We start from the raw sequence: 18,993 nt of genomic DNA on the forward strand, positions 1-18,993 counted from the left end.
TCTTATCGGACACCTTCCCTCCTCACTAGCGCTGGCCAACCCAGAGCAGGGCTGCTGCTGGCAGAAGAAAGGGCACCGTGCTTGCTACCGAACGTTGCAGCTTTTGCAGAAATGGGACTGCACACACACTGTTGGGATAGGGCTGCACTGACCTGACGTCTGATGGTCGTAACGCTCCTGGGAATTAGGAGAAAATGGGTTAGAGCCCGGCCACACATCAGTGGGACTTGAATCACTCTGCCCTGTATCTTTGGCAAGGATTTACGGTCAGAATTATTGCAGAGAAGTTAATGCACCATGCTACTGTTCTTTTTTTGCAGTCCCTTCTAAGCATATTTGGAAAAGAGCTGTCACACTGAGCGGCTCAGAAAGTGAAACGCCATTAATACTGACTTACTTAATAATAACTAGCTAAAAAAACCCCTCAGAATTGGTAAAACTAAGATGCTTTTCCCCAAAAGCGAAACTTCAGGCACCTGACAAACTTCAGAAGCTGAAAAAAGAGAGAACCTAGAAATTTGACATGCTTGCAGCATATCACACGGCTGCTGAAGAGCAACTAAAAAGACTGCAGGTTTAGACTCAAAATTTACTTTGGCAGAATTTGAGTCCTCCTGTGTTTCTAGTTCACAGTAGCTCTTTCTACAGTATTGAACGTGACAATCCAAAATAAAACACAAATGTAAATAGTATAAAGAAATTGAATTCAAAGTTTCATTCAAGCATTTCCTGTACACTATGGTTGGTAGATGTTTGACTAACTTTCGTTGGGATTATGTGTAACTTGGTACTAACATGAAGATTTTGCTACCATATGATCTAGTTGGAACACAATGAGCAATGAGGATATTGATAAATAATATCCTCTTGCTGCTTTGGCAAGTATAGAGCCAGTCTTAGAGTATTATAATAATAATAATACAGTAATACAATAATACAGTATTACTGATAGCTTGCTACAGTTTGATGTATTTTAATTTAAATTTTATAATACAATTTTCAGAGATTCATATCAGTCTAGAGGTTCTTTAGTTTTTCTGTATACTTGCAACTTAAAACAGTAAATCTCATTATCAATGGACATGTTGCCTAACTAATACATTGTTTCAGTGAAAATATTTGAATAATAACTCTCAGGTGTAGCTCCCTCATGAAACAGGACTTTTTCTTTTTACACTTAGATTGCTCTAGTCCCTGGCAAAAAGAGGCAGTAAAGAATGCTGTAGTGTGATACTTTCCAGCTATTACTGTATTTCAGGTGTTGTCCCCAGAATATTAGGCAAAACAGCATCAGATTCATCTGTAGTGAGTACTTCCAGACAGCGGATCAGGCCAGAGGGCTTTTCTCTCGCTCCATTTTTTCTAGTGCTACACCCAAATACTTAGTGTAACAGGAAATATGACTTGTTAAAATATTATATAGAATTGGGAAAAAACCACATTTTTAATTTTCCCTACTGTCTAATCTTCTGCTATTTGAAACTTGAACAACAGGTGTTAATATTTCAAAGCGATGGCTATAGCTGATTAGTTATTCCAAAATGACTTAAAGGTAACCTGTACTCTTAGATACATTAACCACTATGTAATGCTTTTCTATTACACAAACTGTTTTCGGGTAACACTATTTTACAGTGTAGATTGCATTAGTAGTTTGGGAATGTCAGTGGCATTTGTACTGCTGGTAATCTGCAAACATTTCCACAAAACGGAAAACTTCTTCAACTGACCACAGGAACTTCTTTATCACATACAAATACATTACATATATGCACAGTGTCATAAAACACAGTAGAATTAAGACGACTGTAACTCCCCCTCTTCTCAGTGCTACTGCCTGTTGGCAACCACACTACACAGCCTGTCGTTTAATTTGAGATAACAGCTCCCCAGGTCTTGGTTCTACAGAGAACAGGCTTTTCGTGGTCCCAAATTTATTGAACATGAATAATTACAGAATTCCTAAAGCTCTTAAATGATTATGTTTCCTAAACCAGTTCTGCAACTTCTTGTTCTGTGTAGATTTTACTTTGCGTTGGCCTCTTTACAGGTAGCGGATAAACAGAATTTCCATTCTAGGAAACATCTTCCACACCATTCCCTTTCTTAGGAATTTAAGTACATTATCTGACCTCCTTTACACAAAACCATACACACATTCAAGGTATTTTTTTCTTTATTTACACTGTAAAATCACTTGTATGACCTGTATACAATATGTTCATTTTAACAAACACCTGACATGTATGATGTAGCAGTGATGCTATTAGTGATAAAAATAAGGTAAATCTAAGGTCCATTGTAAAGCATAATTCATATGCTTCATAAAACATAATTCTTCAGTTTCCATATTCTTAGTCTAAGCATTCCCCACCTGCCTGATTGCTCAAAAAAATAAGAGCAGTATGGCTAGTCTGTTGTTAATTGACTTACAGTAGAAATGTTTAACTATTTGGAGAGCTTAATCAGAGGAAGTAAGAGAAATTATTCTGTTTGTTCTAAAAAATACTTATAAAACCTACTAAGCGTGCAAAGACAGATACTGAAAAATTTCCTGGTTTTTAATGTCCTGAGTCGATGGCTTCAAAGCTCTGAATTACCAGGATGATTACTAGTTACACAGTTTGCTTGGCATCTCTGAGCATGTTTTCTATGAATTTCATGCCTCTTTTTGCTCAAAATACTGACTTTGCCAATGAACCACAGTTGTGGAATGAAAAAGAAAAAAAGACGTAAGTATTGCTGGACTGTAAAATGATGATTAAAAATCAACTGAATATTGTCCTGAAGAAGTGAACTCTATCCCTGTCTGTTCCACAAAATTTGTATGGATTACTGGGAAATCTGCTTTCTGTGACAGGATCTGGGAGTTGGCATGTTGGTAAAGGCTGTAAGGGGAATTTTTTTTTCTATGATAACTATCTTTAAAGACACTGCAAATAAAATTTACAATAAAGAATTTTTGTAAGGGTAGGTTGTACGTGTGAAGTAGGAAAAAGTCTGGTGTTACCGTTATTTTTCTGCTACAGAGATGAAGGTCTTTTCCCGCCTTGCATGTTTATGCTGCAGTTGATCAAGAAATACAGTGGAGTTTATAATGAACTGAATACAAAATACACCTCTACTGTTCAGGATTCTAATTTAAATTAAAAGATCGCTTCACATGTATCTGGAACTACATCCATTTGGAAAAAAACGACTAAATATAAATCCTACGTCACTATTTTAGACCAGGACGTCCCACGCCAGTTGCAAGCCCAGCGGGGCGGCAGGACCAGGGCACCCACTGCTCCCGCCAGGAGGGAGCCCGACCCCGGCCCGGCCGCGCAGGGGGTCCGCACCGCCCGACATCACCCCGGCCTCCCGGACCGGATCGTCACAGCCCGGCGCGGCGGCAGCCCGGGCAGGCACTCGCCGCAAGCCCGCCTTTTGGAATTTAAACGACTTAAAACCCTTTCGGAGTGGGGAGGGACGAGTTTGAGACCGGGGCGATCTTGCCTCTCTCTGCTTTGGCAGAGAACCTTGTCCCCGCCGTACTTTCTTTCGCAGAGCCCGAGAGGAGCAGAGGAAGCCGACGGTGCCCGCGAAGTGCCGCCCCGCGCCCCGCCGCAGGGCGCGGACAGGCCGCCCCACCCGCAGCCCGGCCCCGGCCCTCAGCCCGCCCACTCCCCACAGCCCGCAGCTCCTCCCCGCACAGGCCTCCCCCGTCCGGCGGCGGCCGCCTGCCCACCGGCGCGCCCAGCCCGCCGCCGAGCCCCGCGCCCCGGCTGCCGCAGCCCCTCCGCGCCGCCTGGCAGGGGCGAACAAAAGGCGCCGCGTCCGCCCCCACCCCCGCCCCTTCCCCTCCTGGCGGCGGGGCCCGGGCTGTTCCGCGCAGGCAGCGCCGGCAGGAGAAGCCGCCGCCCCGCTGCAGCGACCCGCGGCCCTCGGAACGCCGGCAGGTATCGGCCCCGCCAGGCGGGATGCGGAGGGGAAGGGGAGGAGACGGGGGGACGGCGGAGCCGCCGCCAAGCAGGCCGCGCCGGGCCGGGCCGCGCAGGCCGCAGGGAGCCGCGCCGCCGGCGGCGGAAAGGCGGCGCTGTGTGGAGCTGCCCGCGCCCCGCGGGGCCCGCCCCGGCCGCCGGGGGAGCCGCGGCCCCAGGCCCGGCCCTCCTGCCTCCCCTTCCCGCCCTTGCCCAGCCCCTGGGGCCGCTTCCCTCTTCTCGCCGGCCCGCGGCGGCTCAGGCGTTCTCTCCCTCAGCCGCCCTCTCGCCTGTCCGCCGCCACGACCGACGGCCTTGCCCGGGCTCCCCTTCGTACCCCCCGGGCCCGGCCTGCCCCCGCAGGGCCTGCCCCCGCCCCGCTGCCCCAGGCCTCCCCTCACCTCCGGCAGCTGTGGGGATGGAGGCGGGACGTTCCCTTCCCGGCGCCCTGTCGAGGCTTTCCCGCGTGTGCCGGCCAAAACCCTTCCCTTCGGCATAAGGCGTTGAGGAAAGCTGGATGAGACTGGCAGTGCAAGGAAAGAGCATGGTTATGACGACCGCCTTGCCTGTATTAATTAATTGTCAGGTTTTCTACAAACCAGCTATTTAAAAACAATTTAGATACATGCTCACACAGCTCCCTCCACGTGTTTTCCCGGGCATGAGGGAAAGAGAGGAAGCTAATCCACTGCAAAAGCTTTAAAACAACAAAGTTGTGCGGTTGAGGCGTATTTCTTTGAGCATTACCAGTCAGTTACACCGGTGGTAACACAAATATCGGTGTTTGCGCTCTGGGAATGGTAGCAGATTTTTGCATTCAGGATGGGACATCATTGATTTTCAAATGTAGAATGGCAGGTTGAAGCAGTTTTACGTATGGACCATGCTCACAGAGCAGCCAGCACCTAGGAATTAACAGGGGAACGACTAGCTGCTCTTCTTTTTGTCTTTTTTGTAATGTTCTCAAATTTTATGGTGCTTTAATAGTATAAAACATCAAGGATTTTTTTTAATGCTGTCTTTAGCTTTTTATAGCGCGTGTTCTCTGGCACCACTTTTGCGTCTTATGGCCCCCTTTTTTGGGATTTCCTGAAAGCCAAGATTTAAACAACTGGCTTTCTAATTTAGGTGCCCAACTAAAATAATACCTTAAAAGGACTAATTTTTCTTTGAAGGGCTTACGCTTTTTCAGGGAAGTGGAGCCTGGTGTGCATTTTGAGTCAAGGGCCAAAGGTGAGGGCAGTCAAAATAATGAATCATTCTGAAAACTTGGTCAAGAGTATGTAAAATTGTGAACTTAAGTCTTTACAAATTTAAGGTAATGTTTTCTATACTTTAATTTGCACTCTGACTTGTATAAATTTTAAAAAATCTTGCATTTTTGTAAGGTACACTTCAACTACAGTATAGTTCTGTAAGTCAAAGTTTCTGAGGGCAGTAAAATATGGTTCGGTTTTCAGATATTTGGTACAGTATTAAGTGAATGTTTGGGTAGGAAGATGCATTGCCTGTATGTGTCCATTTAGGAGTCAGACTGAAGAATAATGAATTAAAGTGACTGACATCATGACAACCATAAGACAGAGAAGGGTTGAAAAAGGCACAGAAGCAGCTGAAGATCGGCCTTCAGAGGAGAAGAATGTGAAGCCTGATGGGAAAATTCTGTCTGGTGGGTAATGAAAAGGATTGTAACATGGCTTTTAGTAGTTTAGCTTTTGGTATCTATCCTAAGCACAGGTTAGAACTAGGTATGTACCAAATGCATTTTCATACTCAAATATCTATCACCAAAATTAATTGGATGAGACAGAGAGCATGTCAATCTCATCTCTTTTAAAATCCTAATTTAAATTGGTGAGAACATTTTTTTTCAATTTAGTATCAGTGAGACACTATCAGATTTCATATAGCCATTGTAGGTTCTTAAACAGTTCAAATCATTGGTAACATAAAAGGATTTGAAGACCTCTGATGACTTGTACTTAAATATAAGCAGATTGCACATGAAACTCGAATTTAACTGCAAACCCTTGCTTTTTGACCATAGGAGAGATTAGCTAGGTAAATTTAAAAGAGAGACATTAAGTGTCTTAATTCAAGGATCTGTTTAAGTAATGAAATACTGACAATGTTTTTGTTTGGAATTATAACTTTAGAGTTGGCAAAGTTTGTTGTCTTTTGAATTAACTTATTTTAAGGGATGTTTTGATCTAAATTCCAAATGTTTCTGTATGTGTTATTTGGGTAGATGAAAAGAAAGTTACATTGTTGCTTCTATACAAGTACACTTAGGCTATGTACAAAATGGGAAAGTGATCATAGTTCTCGCCCAGCCCTCAGTTCTGTTGAATTGCGTATTTGGTACCTGTTATGTACGCGTCCCAAACAGTATGAAATAGCTATTTCAAAGATATAATTCTAAGATCCATATTAAGCCTTATATCAACATTAAAAAAAAAACCAAAACTAAAAAAACCCAGGAACGTAAGTGTACCATAAATTGATTGAGCTACCTAGAAATGCAACCTTTCTTTCCCATCATTGTACCTATAATCTTAGTCGGATGTCAGCAGGAGGTCATCTGCAATTCAAAGCATGACACCATTATCAAAGGCTGCTTTGGCGGCTGTTCAGTCTCTTTGTATGTGTTTAGTGAGACTTCAGAACCTTCAGTGTGGTTTTTTACAAAAACCAAGCAAACCCCCAAAAAATAGGCAGCCATTTTAAGATGTGAAGATTTTAATTTCCTACTTTGTGATCTAGCAGTCATCCTGTGTTGCCTTAATTAAAAAAGTTGCCCTGGAGGATATTTCAATTTAGATTTACAAATTAGATATGGTATTTATCTAGATTTGTATAGGATCGTGGCATTCTTAAACTATAGCTACGTTTTACCAATTAAGGCACACCTTATTTCACTTTGCATGTAAATAAAATACTCTGAGTTTGCTATACAAGAAAATAAAAAACACATCTCCATAAAGACCTCTTAAAACCAAGTGTCCTGTTACCTACAGAATGTAAACTCTACTAGCACAGGCAATGTATAAATGAGTTTCCAAAATTCCTTTAAGTTGAATTACGTGTTTTGCAATTACAGACCGAAATATTTTTCTTCCAAGGTCATGCAGGTGGAAAGCTGTGGAACATACTCTCAATAACTGTTGGTGGAATTGTTGCCATCTCTCTTGGACTTCTTACTTCTGTTTATGTTGCTACACTGCATGAAAATGACCTGTGGTTTTCCAATATTAAGGTAACAGTCATTTTCATAGTTTCATCAGTGCTTTCATAGAGCATTAATATGAGTGATAGTTGAAATTTCATTTATTTATGTATTTGTCTTGTAACTTGGTCAAAAACATAGAATATTTAAATTTTTTATTTAATTTTAAAAGAGCTGTGATTCCCTTCCCACCACTTTTTAAATACTTGATCATTTCTATCAATACCTTTCCCCAGTTTTTCTCTAAAAACATTGCTACACAGCTCCTGCCCGAGTTGTAGCTGTGGTTCTTCCAAGCACTGATCATTATCTAGAACATATGTTGCTCTTTATCCAAAGCAATCCAAAACCAAACAAGAAACAGTGAAAAGAAACAATATGCAAAATCGTGGCACACAGTTCTTTAATTGTATTTATACTGTGATGTTGTAATACAGTTTAGGCACACTCGCTTACTATTCAATACTAGTTTTATATAATGTTATCCTAAATGTGCAAACCTCAAAACATATTTCAGACATTCACCAATGTAAAACCAACCATTCCCAAGATCCAGGACTGACTAGTTTTTTCCTAGAATCATTGCATGGGAAAATAATGCAGCTGTACGCATATCTAAATTTAACCAGAGAAAAGAAACAGGTGAGTCATTTTCCTTTTAGATGCCTAAAATTCACTCTGTTAGGTCTGTGTATTACGTTATGCAAAGAGTGCGTATATTTAATGGGAATACTTGCATCGCAATATGTCTTTCCTATACTACACGCTTTTTCTGTCCCAGTCACATCTATATTCCCGTAATAAAAATAGTTGGCACTTACTGAAACAATTGCTGTTGTGTTATACATATAATACTGTTTTGTACCCACGCTCATCTTTCTTTGGATATGTAGATAGATTGTGTGCATATTGAAGGTACGCCTTAGGTTTTCCTTTTCCTTCCAAAAGCAAGCATTGATTAATTTGACAGGTATTCTATATTTTGAAGTACAAACAGGCATGGACTTATGATGATGTATGAACATAACGGATACAACATTTTTATTCTGTTGAACTGATACAGAGGGACACAAAGTTCACTAAGAGAAGCAAGTCTGTAGTTGCAGTTAAGTTGCGCCCCAATGGATGAAATGCTCATTTTATTTGATAATTATTGTTTTCATTTTAAGTACACTAGAATGCCATTAGCTATCAAAACTGAAATAAAACCCTCTAGATATTTCTAGTCTGGGTTCTGTAGCTCTCATATCATCCTATGGAGTTGATATGATAACTAGTAGTAACATTGAAACAGAAGCAATTTTAGCCAATTTGATGGAAAGATTCTAAAAAGGATTAAGTTAATCTACCAGCAGGTTAAAAGAGAAAGAGATGCAGATGTTCTCTGATCTCACATTATACCTTCTTCAGTAAGATGTGAACTCCACCAGAGAACGCATGTGGCTACAGTGCTAATTTTAAACTGATAACAACAGGAAAAGCTTTACTGAGATTTCACATATTATTAGAGATAAAATAACCAGTTGTAACATAGAGCCAAAAGCGATCAGGCTTCATACATACTCCTGCGGCTTGGAGGTATGTGTTCAGTGAGGTTATACTGCTCGTGTTTTTCATGTACGCGCTCTCAACTTGTATTGTTTCTAAGGACATCTTCCCAAACAGAAGGCTATAGCTCTAACTTGATTGATCAGACAAATGCAATTTATTTTGTAAACACCTACATCCCAAGCGAGATTCAAAGGTACTTTTAAATCTTTGTCCTCAAATTATTTATTGCAGGTTGAGACCAAACAGGTAGTATCCCCTGCAGTTTATTTGCAAATACGAAGAAGGTTGGGGATGAGTCAAGTCTAATCAAATTTTCTGCAATTGTCTGCCAAGTCAGACTCTGACTGTGCTTTCACTTTGATTAACACAAAGCTTTCCAAGGTTTTACTGTTAACTTAAGTATCTTCTAGACTTGTTTTCTTGCCAGAATCCATATCAGAGCATTTTGTGGCCACAAGTGAGAATAGCAAGATAAGAAATCTAAACTCTATATTTTGTTACACTTTCTCTTAACTAAGCAGAATACATGGATGAGAGAAACTTTTAAACAAAACACTGTTTTATGAGTAGTACGGGAAGAGAAGACTACACATGAAGAGCCTGTGAAATTTCCTGCAAAGCTGAGACAGGAAGGCTCATCCTAACATCTGTAAAACAGTATATAGACATCTCTGTGCCTATGTGTATGAGTGGACATTGTAGTATTGTAGCATGTACATGTTTTCCAGCATTTCGGAATTGGCTAATCTTGTGATTACAGCACATACCATATACTAATAAAAGACCAGAATAAAATACATTGTGAAACAATCAGAGATACTCAAATTTTGTTGAAAATAAATGGAAAATTTGTTTTTCCTCTAACATTTTATAGTTTGGCCAAAGCACATATTTTTGCATGTATTGACTGAATTTTCTAAAAATTTTGAAAGAGTAAGGTTTTTTTTTCTAACGCATACCCCAGTCTGAATTCGCAGAAGGGAGGACTGTAGTCTAATCCTTGGTCCACAATTATGGCATGCCTTGCTTAATGAAGTGCAGAGGTTATTTTGTTTTATTTTTATTAAACTTTACGTATAGAATAAATGGACACGTGACTAATACACATCCAGTGTTTCATTAACCCCCATGCCTATGAAATATAGTAGTGCATCACCATTGCTCTGAAACATAGAAAAGAAAATAAATTCTGAATCAGTTATATTTCCATACATTTTAAACTAGTAACTTCAGTCACTCTGAATTGGCTGTAAACAGTACAAATTTGGAGATTTTATGTTACTGAACTCTGATATAAAAATTATATAACAACATACCATCCCCCTGAACTTTATTCCTTTCTTCCAATAAGCTACAATTAGTCAGATGGTAAGCATTCATACACGAAAGGGTATGTATGGCCACTAAACTAATATAATGAGATGTAACAGGAGACTTGTTTTCTCATTTTTTTCTTTTACATGAAGGTACTCCTCTCTTTGTACCTTGTAGAAGGAGGTCTGTAGTGTTTATCTGACACTTTCACACTAAACTAGACAGATGTTTTTACATACACCACTTAGGTACAGAAGGTGGAATTCTTGTTCCGAAGACCCCATTGATATATGAACATAATGATTGCGTAGTTACAAAATTGTGCAGTTTGCCAATTGTATTCAACCCTAAAAACTGAAAATAAAGAGAGTTCATTATGCAAAGTCATGATTCTTAACTTCTAAATAATTGAAGTCACAACTTGCACATACACTTGTAGTGATTGCCTTTCTGTAATTTCAGTTGCAATTCATAGAGAGCCAGTTCAGTTTTGGGTGTCTTCCAGTAATGGTTCACCCAACTAGAAAAACCGTTCTGTGGTTGTTATACTGTTTTGTTCTATTTTGAATATGACTTTCAACAGTGCATTGATTTCAGCTGCTGCAGTATGTATGAATCTTGTTCTTATTTGCTAATAAATATGCCTGCTATTATAAATTTGCCATGGTCATTTAAGAAAGATGTAAAATTGTTTTCTTATCAGAAAAACTGGAAATGCAGATCTTGAAAAGTGGTCTATGCTATGAAAGATGTACATGATTGGTATTCTTTTTTTTTTATTCCAAGACTTCCTGAAAGAACATCAAAAAAAAGATGTGAACGCAGAATACCATGTCACATAGTCAGAAGCTGTGTTTCTGTACACTTCCATCAGCGATCACAGAAGGTTATAATCACTTATCTTGACCAAACAATTTTGAAGAAAAAAAATCTAATCTCTTCTCATATGCATTAAACCAGCAAAGATTTCTGTTTATGATGGTGAAAGCCAAAACAGATTTCTTATCCAAAAATCTTTTCTGTTTTCTGAAAACTTTCTGGCATGACACATAGAAAATGGCTAGTCTATTTTCAGTGATTTTCAATAGCGGTTTAGTGACTGCTCCTCAAGTATAGTATCATGTGAGAATAGGATCTACTATGAAAGTAACAAAATGGGGGGGGCAGGGGAGAGAATTGCATCACCTCTCCTGTCAGCTGTTGTATTGCTTGTTCAAATGCAAACTCTGAAGAAACTTTGAACAGCAATGAGCCAAGGCCGCATAGTAAATTAATACTCTAACACAAAAAGGTAAACTTCAGAGCTTTCATTTGTTCTTCATCCCTTCTGAGTAAGCATTTAGACTACTATTGAATTTTCCTTTAATAAATTTGCTGCCTGCAAGAAGTCGGGAATAAAAATACCAAATTTTAAATCTTCCAGACATGCAGGATAAGAATCCTGGGATTCTCTGAAGTGCTTATATTTTTCCCTTTTTACATTTTGAATAGAAGAGAAAGATGAAAAAAAGCGGGGAAATGGGTAGCCAGCTCATTAGAACTCTATAAAGTGAATGCGTAAGCCATGAAGAGAAGGAAGGTAGTTCAGTACTTTGGTGGTACTTTTCCAAAGAAGTACCTGTTGAGTTGTTATGGGTACTTTTACTCTGGATCAAAAATCTGATCTGAGTAGGAACCGTGCCATTCCTACAGATGGGCATAAGGTTAACCAGCCAAGAGACCATGTACAAGGATTAAATACGATTGCTGAAGGCATGGTTCTCAATTGGGAACACTGATAGCAGCTGTCTGTATTGAGTTGCCACTTGTATGGTTGAGATGATTTTCAAATCTTTCTGATCTTAAATTGAAAGACTAAAAATATTTTCAATTACACAAATTGTGTTTTACCTTTGTCAAAAAAGAAAAGTATTGGAGCTTTGCTTATGCTCTTCATTTATAGAAAAACTGAACTCAGACTCTGGCTGCTTGCTCAGTATTCTGAATGACTTGGCTAAGGAGTTTGAGGAAACCTAAGCTCCAGAATTTTGCACTGCCCTTGAGAGGAAGTCCTTTGTATTTTGTTTTGAATGCTTAATATTATTAGGATACAGTTCCATAAATTGAAATCATATGCAACTCTGTACATATCCTGGAGGATAGTGTTCTTTTTTTTTTTTCCTTGGAACAGTGATAACTTCTTTGTTAAAGACTCACAAATTGAATATACAGAAAGATAAACATGTGCTCTTATAATGCTTACCCATAAGTCTGTATGTTTTTATTGACGTGGAATATTAGGAAAAATATAAATTGCTGTAGAACTGGAAAAGTATTGTGAGTGAATAAAACAGATGTTATCTTAGCATGAAACAGATGTAAAACTCACTAGTGTTTGTCTCATAAAGTATAGCATTTGGTTGAATACAGCTGGTGCCAGGATTACAAATTAATCATGTTTGAATGCATTTTGGCTAATTAGATCCCCCTCTGTGACTACTCTCTCCCCCTTAATAAATTCCAAATGTTAACATTCCGTCTTTCTTTTTTTTTTTATGAGCACTTAGAATCAGCCACTTTTCAGTATTAGAAAACTTTTCGGTAGTGATGAATTTGAAACTAGATCTCGTTCAAAATCCAGCATTCTCATTTTGCTAAGTGTGTGGCTTTTAGTACTTAGTGCCAAAGTGAGTTTCTTCTGCTGGTATTATAATGATTTGTATGTTGTAGAGCAGCTGGAGAGTTTAATTGTGAACTTACATTGAATCAGATGCGGTTTTATCTGTTGATTTTTCTCAGACCAGAACTAATATTGGTTTAGTTTGTCAACAGTTGACTTCAATAAAACACATGTTTTGAGCTAAGATTCTATACTGGGCAGTAGAGGAGGGAGGAACATGATTTTTTGTCTAGCTTTATGTTAGCTCTGAAATAGTATTGATTCGGTTCCAGCAAAAGAGAGGGGACTGTGTAAGAAAGATCGAAGTCTTGGGATTCTATGCAAGGTTGCATTAACCAGAATGGCATTCGTAAAAATCTCAGAAAACAGTAACATTCTGTTATTTCAGTAATGTTCTTTTGTAAAGAAAGCTGAATTAATAAGATTATTTTTAGAAATCTCACTTAACTTTTCAATGACTTGCATACACCACATACAGGAATCTCACTGGATTTTCAAATCTGGATATAAACCTTTTCTAACTGACTGCTTGTGAGAGGTATTTGCTGGGATGTTTTTACATAAACTACTAAAAAGATCACTAGTAATAAAACAATTTTGTATAAGATGCCTATTATTTCTCTTCAGATTGGTTGTTCATGCAGTCTTATTTTGTTTAAATGTGGTTGCCCAAGGCTCTGAATTTGTTAAATTTCATTAGGTCTTCACAACTAATGCGTTAACAAAAGGAGGTGAATTCCAAAGGAAAGATCCTGTACTAAGAGCAGTTTTCTCTAGGAGAGCTTTCATATCTCACTAGACTCCACCTGCTGCAATATCAGCCAAGAAAGAGGCATAGTTTGAAGTGTACCTAGTTTAAATAATTTGAACATTTTAAAATTAAAAATAACAACTTTACCTACACCTAAAAACAAGTAAAGAATCGTTTTTCCTTTATATTAAAGAAACCTATAATTTTAAGTATGAGAGTTGTAACAGCTGGCTTCCTGCAAGAAACAGCATTTAAACAAGTGGGCAGCAGCATACCCTGCCAGCGTTACGCCAGAGTGGCATTATGGTGCAGTCCCAAGTACAGCACACTGAATTAATTGAGCCTTAAGGTGGCAAAGCCATGGAACACTCTGGGATATCTACATCTGGAAGAAAAGGTTAAATGCGTGGAGCAAGCATATGCAGTTTTAAGTCCAGCTGTTGGCCACTGCACCTATCTAAACATTGAATGTTACAAAAAAAAAGTAAAAGATCCAAAATGTTTCCGAACGGCATATCAGAATCACAAAGGCATATACATTTCCCCAGTTAAGAGAGGCACACACCTCAGCCATTTGCTTCTCACCCTAATTTGTCCATGTATTTTACCTTTATTTGAATTAAGTTGCATAGAATGCATGAACCCAAAGACTCAAGCCACTGTATAGATCAATTTCCCTGGTGCAGCAAGAATTGAGTTGAAGGCAGCTTCGTATGATTGTGAAAAGCAAATGGAAAGTGCATTTACTATTGAATTTTCACTTGCAGGAGGTCGAAAGAGAAATTTCATTCAGAACAGAATGTGGACTTTATTATTCCTACTACAAACAGATGATTCAGGCTGCTTCCATCCAGCAAGGTATTGTAAACTGTAAAGTAAGTTTTACTTCGTGTTGCCAGCTGACTGTTTTTAATATTTTTTCAAATCAAGTTGAGAACAAGGAATACCATAACTCCGAAAGATAATGTAACAATTGTACTGGAGACAGATTTATTCTGTCCATACGCCAGGGAGCCACTAAGTTATGGACATAATAAATTTCACAATGATACATTGGCTTCTGTGCCACACCTTCACATTCTGATGATGGCAGTCACTTTGAGGGACAACTTTCATATCTGTTAAGGTTTCAGCCTTGCTGGTTTATTCAATATACTACTTTCATTTTTATTCTTCTGTTGTTTAATTTGAATTATGAGCTTTTTGTGGGAAGGGGCAATTTTTTTGTTGTATGCCAGGACAGTAAGTGACGCAATGAGCAGCTTCCAAGGAAATCATATACGATGATGGGGTTTTCTGTGACAGTCTCATGTTTTCTAGACACTTAACTGTTGCTCCCTAGCAATTTTGCTTACACTACACATTTGTCAATATTAACATCACCTGCATTCAAAGTAGTGACAAGAATGGTTCTCAAGATCCAGTATGTACCACAGATTCTGTGCTAGGAATGTAAGTGTAAAAATAAATGTTTTATACGTTACTAAATACATAGTACTTGAATTAGCACTCTGAGTCACATTCAAAGCAGGGAAGCTGAAGACCTCAGCAGGTCCTGTTGATTCAGAGGTAATGTGATCTGAATCCTTGACTGAAAGTTTGCAGTTTTTGATGAGAGCGCCTAAAATACCTTTGAAAAAGTTGTTCACTGTTCAAATAAAGATGGAGGGGGAAAATGACAATCTCCTATTTCAATTTCTCTTTATCGTTAAGGTTTACATGGTTTAGTATATGACAATAAAACTGAATCTGTGAGGACAATTAACATACTTGAAAGAATGAATGTTTACCAGGAGGTGTTTCTCAGCATTCTGTATAGGATTCTTCCAATTCAGGTAGGCATTTATTTATGGCTTTAGATTGTAAGTACATTATGAAGATTGCGCAGTGAATCATAGCTCCCCTTTCTAGTTATTTTCTAATTAGAAATATTCCTGATATCTTTTTAATTTGTAAAAGCAAAATCTAATTCATATTAAGTATAGTCCCCCCCATGAGTGTTTTATGTCAACATCAGTATTCTTGTGTTTTACAGCAATACCTAGAGCCCGTTTATTTTTATATCTACACTTTGTTTGGACTTCAGGCAGTTTATGTCATTGCTCTGTATGTAACAAGCTGGCTTCTTAGTGGAACATGGCTTTCAGGGTTGTTGGCAGCTTGCTGGTATATTACAAACAGGTAAGTGAGATTAAACATTCAATCTTTCTAAAATTGTACTTCATTGCAAAGGTAAGGTATTAAACCTTCAAATGTACGATTAATTGGACAAAAAATGAAATAAGGCCTCTCTCCAGATTAGCCAGAAAATGGAAGAAGATGTTTAAGTAATATAAAATAATTAGAAAATCATCAGATATGAGCTGACATTGCAGAGTAGGATTTTAAAGTTTCAAGAAGTTTGAGTAGAAAATTTTGGCTTAAATTGGTCTCTGAAAGTGGACTACATCTTTCAGATGTGTCTGGATCTCTAGATGATGTACCCTGTCTTCTCCAGCCTAGGATCCCTTAGGTGTTAAAGACACCTGCATATATGCTCTTCAGGTCTCTCCTCACTGCCCCACACCCAACCTCCAGGGATTCCTTCAACAACCTAAGATCATCAGAAGTTCAGCTTTTCTGTTCCCTTATTCCTGTAGACATCTCCTGCACTAAGACTCAGAGAAAAAAGATGGTAATTGAGCTGTTCTAGTGCTTTATCAGTTGAAGAATTCTCAATTTGGAGAGAAAATCTAAAGAACTGGCTTTATGCCAGCAGTAAGCTGCTGGCATGAAGCTAAGACTGGTGACATAGGCTGTTATCTGTAAATTAATCAAGAAAATAAAAGTACAGTGTCACATCTGTCAAAATTGTTTGATATGTTAATCAGCAGCTGTAAAGAAGTTTATCTGCAAGCATGTCCATTACAGAATAATTATAGGTATATAGTGGTAAAACGTTTCTTTCTCCAAAGATTAAAGTAATTAAAAAATACATGCAATGTGCAGTAGTTCACATGTTCATTTCATGAGGTCATCTTTTCCATTTACAGAATATTGGAGCAGATTTGTTTTGTCCATCTTTCTAATAATTCATGAACAATGGAAGCTTGTTATCCTCTATGCAAATAGAATAAGTACATGGAATTGATTTGGATAAAGACTTTCTGTCCAGATGAAGTACATCTGAGGCTGCTGAGTAACTGACTCCATTTTAGACATTTTTTCCATCCAACTAAGCATGTCTCAGATGTGTTGCTTACTTTCCTTTTTAGCAAACATTTTCTCTACACAAGAAAAAAGGGAATTATGTTTTGGTTTTGACTTTTAATTCAGGTTTTGTAAATGACTGCCCTTTGGGGAACTTTTACTAACTTCCATCATGTCCTTTTTGTACTAGAACATTCAAAAAATGACCAGGAGTTCCTAACCTGTTTAGTGGTATTCAAATCCAATGCACTGGGATCACAGTGAAGAAATTTATTCTTATATGTGCTTTTTGCAAACCAAAAAATGAAGTAAAATTATCTGTGGCGTGAAAAGTCCACATGCTGGATTTTTGGAGTGATTTTGTTTTGGGGTTTGTTTGTTTTTTCATTTTTAAATTACCCAAGCTGTGCTTCATAAGTAAGATTTAATCCATAGCATAAGTTTTTTAACAGTAAGTGAAGCTAAAGTACAACATTTGAGGTACAGAAACAATGGATGACTTGCAGAACTTTCATAATGATGCTTTTTCAGAGCCAGGCACGTTGAAGGAACTAGAGAGTAGAGCCTCCATTTTTATCAATAAGTAGTTAAAATACCACAGAGATGCCTGTCATTGCAACCTCTCTGTCACCAAGTTGGTGTTTTATTTGTTTTAAATTTATGAAACTCCATTTGTTTTGTACAGAATAGATACTACAAGAGTAGAATTCACCATTCCTTTAAGAGAGAACTGGGCCCTACCGTTCTTTGCTGTTCAAATAGCAGCCATCACATACCTGCTCAGAACTCATTTACAGCCTGTTCGAGAAGTGAGTATTTCTAACAAGTATGACACAGTAAAATTAGTATCAGAAAACTGTCTATAAAAGTTAGGACAAAATGCTTCATATAGCAGTGGATAGTTTATAGCACTGGATATATACACACACAAATCACTTAGAACATTGAAAACAATCAGATGAGCCTTCTGTTAATTTAGATGTAGTTGAAATACAAAGGAATACATATGCTCAGCATTGAAAAAAAATAAAGGTAAGCTCTAAAGAGTATGAGATAACAGTACTGTGTATTTAAGAAAACATGAAAGTAACACAAAGTGGGCAGGAGAAAAGCTTGTAAAGCACAAGGATTAAAGATTTTCTTTTGATTTCATTTGTTTTACAAATTTAAGATGTCCTCGTCTGCAAGAATAAAAGCAAATTGGTGATACAGTTTCTTTGACAAACAGTTCTTAAGTTATTACTCCTCAATTTGATCAAATAACTGCTATTTATAGCATAATAAAACACGTATTGCATGCTAATCTATGGGCTGAAACTATTTGAGATCTCACCATTTTCTTGCAAGTGGTATTACAATGGTAAAATACAGGCACAAATACAAGAACCTGTAACTCTAAAAAAAATGTTCATTATCCTCCAAGCAGGTATCGCAGTTAGAAAACCTTATATTAATGTTTTTAAAATGGATTTAAAATAAAACCAAATTGAGGTGGGTTTTGGTTGGTTTTGTTGTTTGTTTGTGGTTTTTTTTGTTGTTTGTTTGTTTTGTTTTTTAATGAAGGAAACTATAAAGTTAAATAAAACTTCATTCCCTCCTTCCAGAGATGGACACTTATGGCTGTATTCATAGCAACGTTTCTCTTCAGCCTGACTTGGCAATTTAATCAGTTTATGATGCTGATACAAGCATTGGCATTATTCATACTGGATTGCTTGGACATGCTTCCCACAGCAAAGGTAAGATTATGTTTGGAAATAATAATTTTTTTTTTCTTTTCTATCATGAAGCTAACGGTTTTGGAGGTATTTTACTAACCAGTGGCCTGGATGTCCAAAATAATACCGATTATACACTGTGCTGCTTTGTGCTTTTAAGTAATCACAGTGTATATACTGCAAGTGTAAAAATGAATAATCAAATCACCACCATTTGTTTTTTTTTCCAGCTGATTTTATTTCACTTTATGTAATTCACTTCTGTTGTTTAATTTTTGTTTAGTTTTGTTTAGACACAGCTATGTTTTGACACTATTACGGGATTGCTTTTAAACACCATCATAACAGTTGATCTAATACCGCAGCTTAAGCATGTCCTCTGGAAGTGGCCAGGAAAAAAAAAAAGTAGCACAAGAAATCTTTGCCTAAGCTGAAGTCATAACAATGTATGAATTTTGCCTCAAGTGTTGTGCATCATTGTTTGAAAGTTAGGTGTAGGCACTGTACCACAAAGAGAAGGAAGAAGATAGACCAGATTGCTCAAGAGAAGCAGTTATCTTCTGTAGGTTGAAATTCACCACAGAATAACAACATTGTTGCTACGATGTTGCTGAACTGAATGA

The 18,993-nt window shown here is 38.1% G+C and overlaps 1 protein-coding gene across 18 annotated transcripts in view; it reads left to right on the forward strand.

Moving 5' to 3' along the window:
- The first annotated feature begins 2,215 nt into the window (after positions 1 to 2,215).
- DPY19L3 (dpy-19 like C-mannosyltransferase 3) overlaps positions 2,216 to 18,993 on the forward strand; it is a 42,296-nt gene continuing 25,518 nt past the window's right edge. For 7 of the 18 annotated variants that reach the window (XR_015700321.1, XR_015700323.1, XR_015700325.1 and 4 more), the window contains exons 1-8: positions 2,219 to 3,941; positions 5,489 to 5,631; positions 7,085 to 7,218; positions 14,231 to 14,321; positions 15,177 to 15,298; positions 15,499 to 15,644; positions 17,338 to 17,461; positions 18,257 to 18,391. Coding sequence is in view for 10 of the 18 variants with exons in the window: in XM_087738695.1 (XP_087594821.1) it covers positions 5,529 to 5,631; positions 7,085 to 7,218; positions 14,231 to 14,321; positions 15,177 to 15,298; positions 15,499 to 15,644; positions 17,338 to 17,461; positions 18,257 to 18,391 (855 nt within the window). In the remaining 8 variants the exon portion in view is untranslated. Of the gene's footprint in view, positions 3,942 to 5,488; positions 5,632 to 7,083; positions 7,219 to 7,705; positions 7,831 to 14,230; positions 14,339 to 15,176; positions 15,299 to 15,498; positions 15,645 to 17,337; positions 17,462 to 18,256; positions 18,392 to 18,993 lie in introns of those variants that run through there. The other 11 variants (XR_015700326.1, XR_015700327.1, XM_087738701.1 and 8 more) reach the window with 9 other exon arrangements.

This window comes from Nipponia nippon, unplaced genomic scaffold (assembly GCF_047370975.1).
Source record: "Nipponia nippon isolate SJK-2023a ecotype South Korea unplaced genomic scaffold, ASM4737097v1 scaffold_7, whole genome shotgun sequence".
Taxonomy (NCBI): Eukaryota; Metazoa; Chordata; class Aves; order Pelecaniformes; family Threskiornithidae; genus Nipponia; species Nipponia nippon.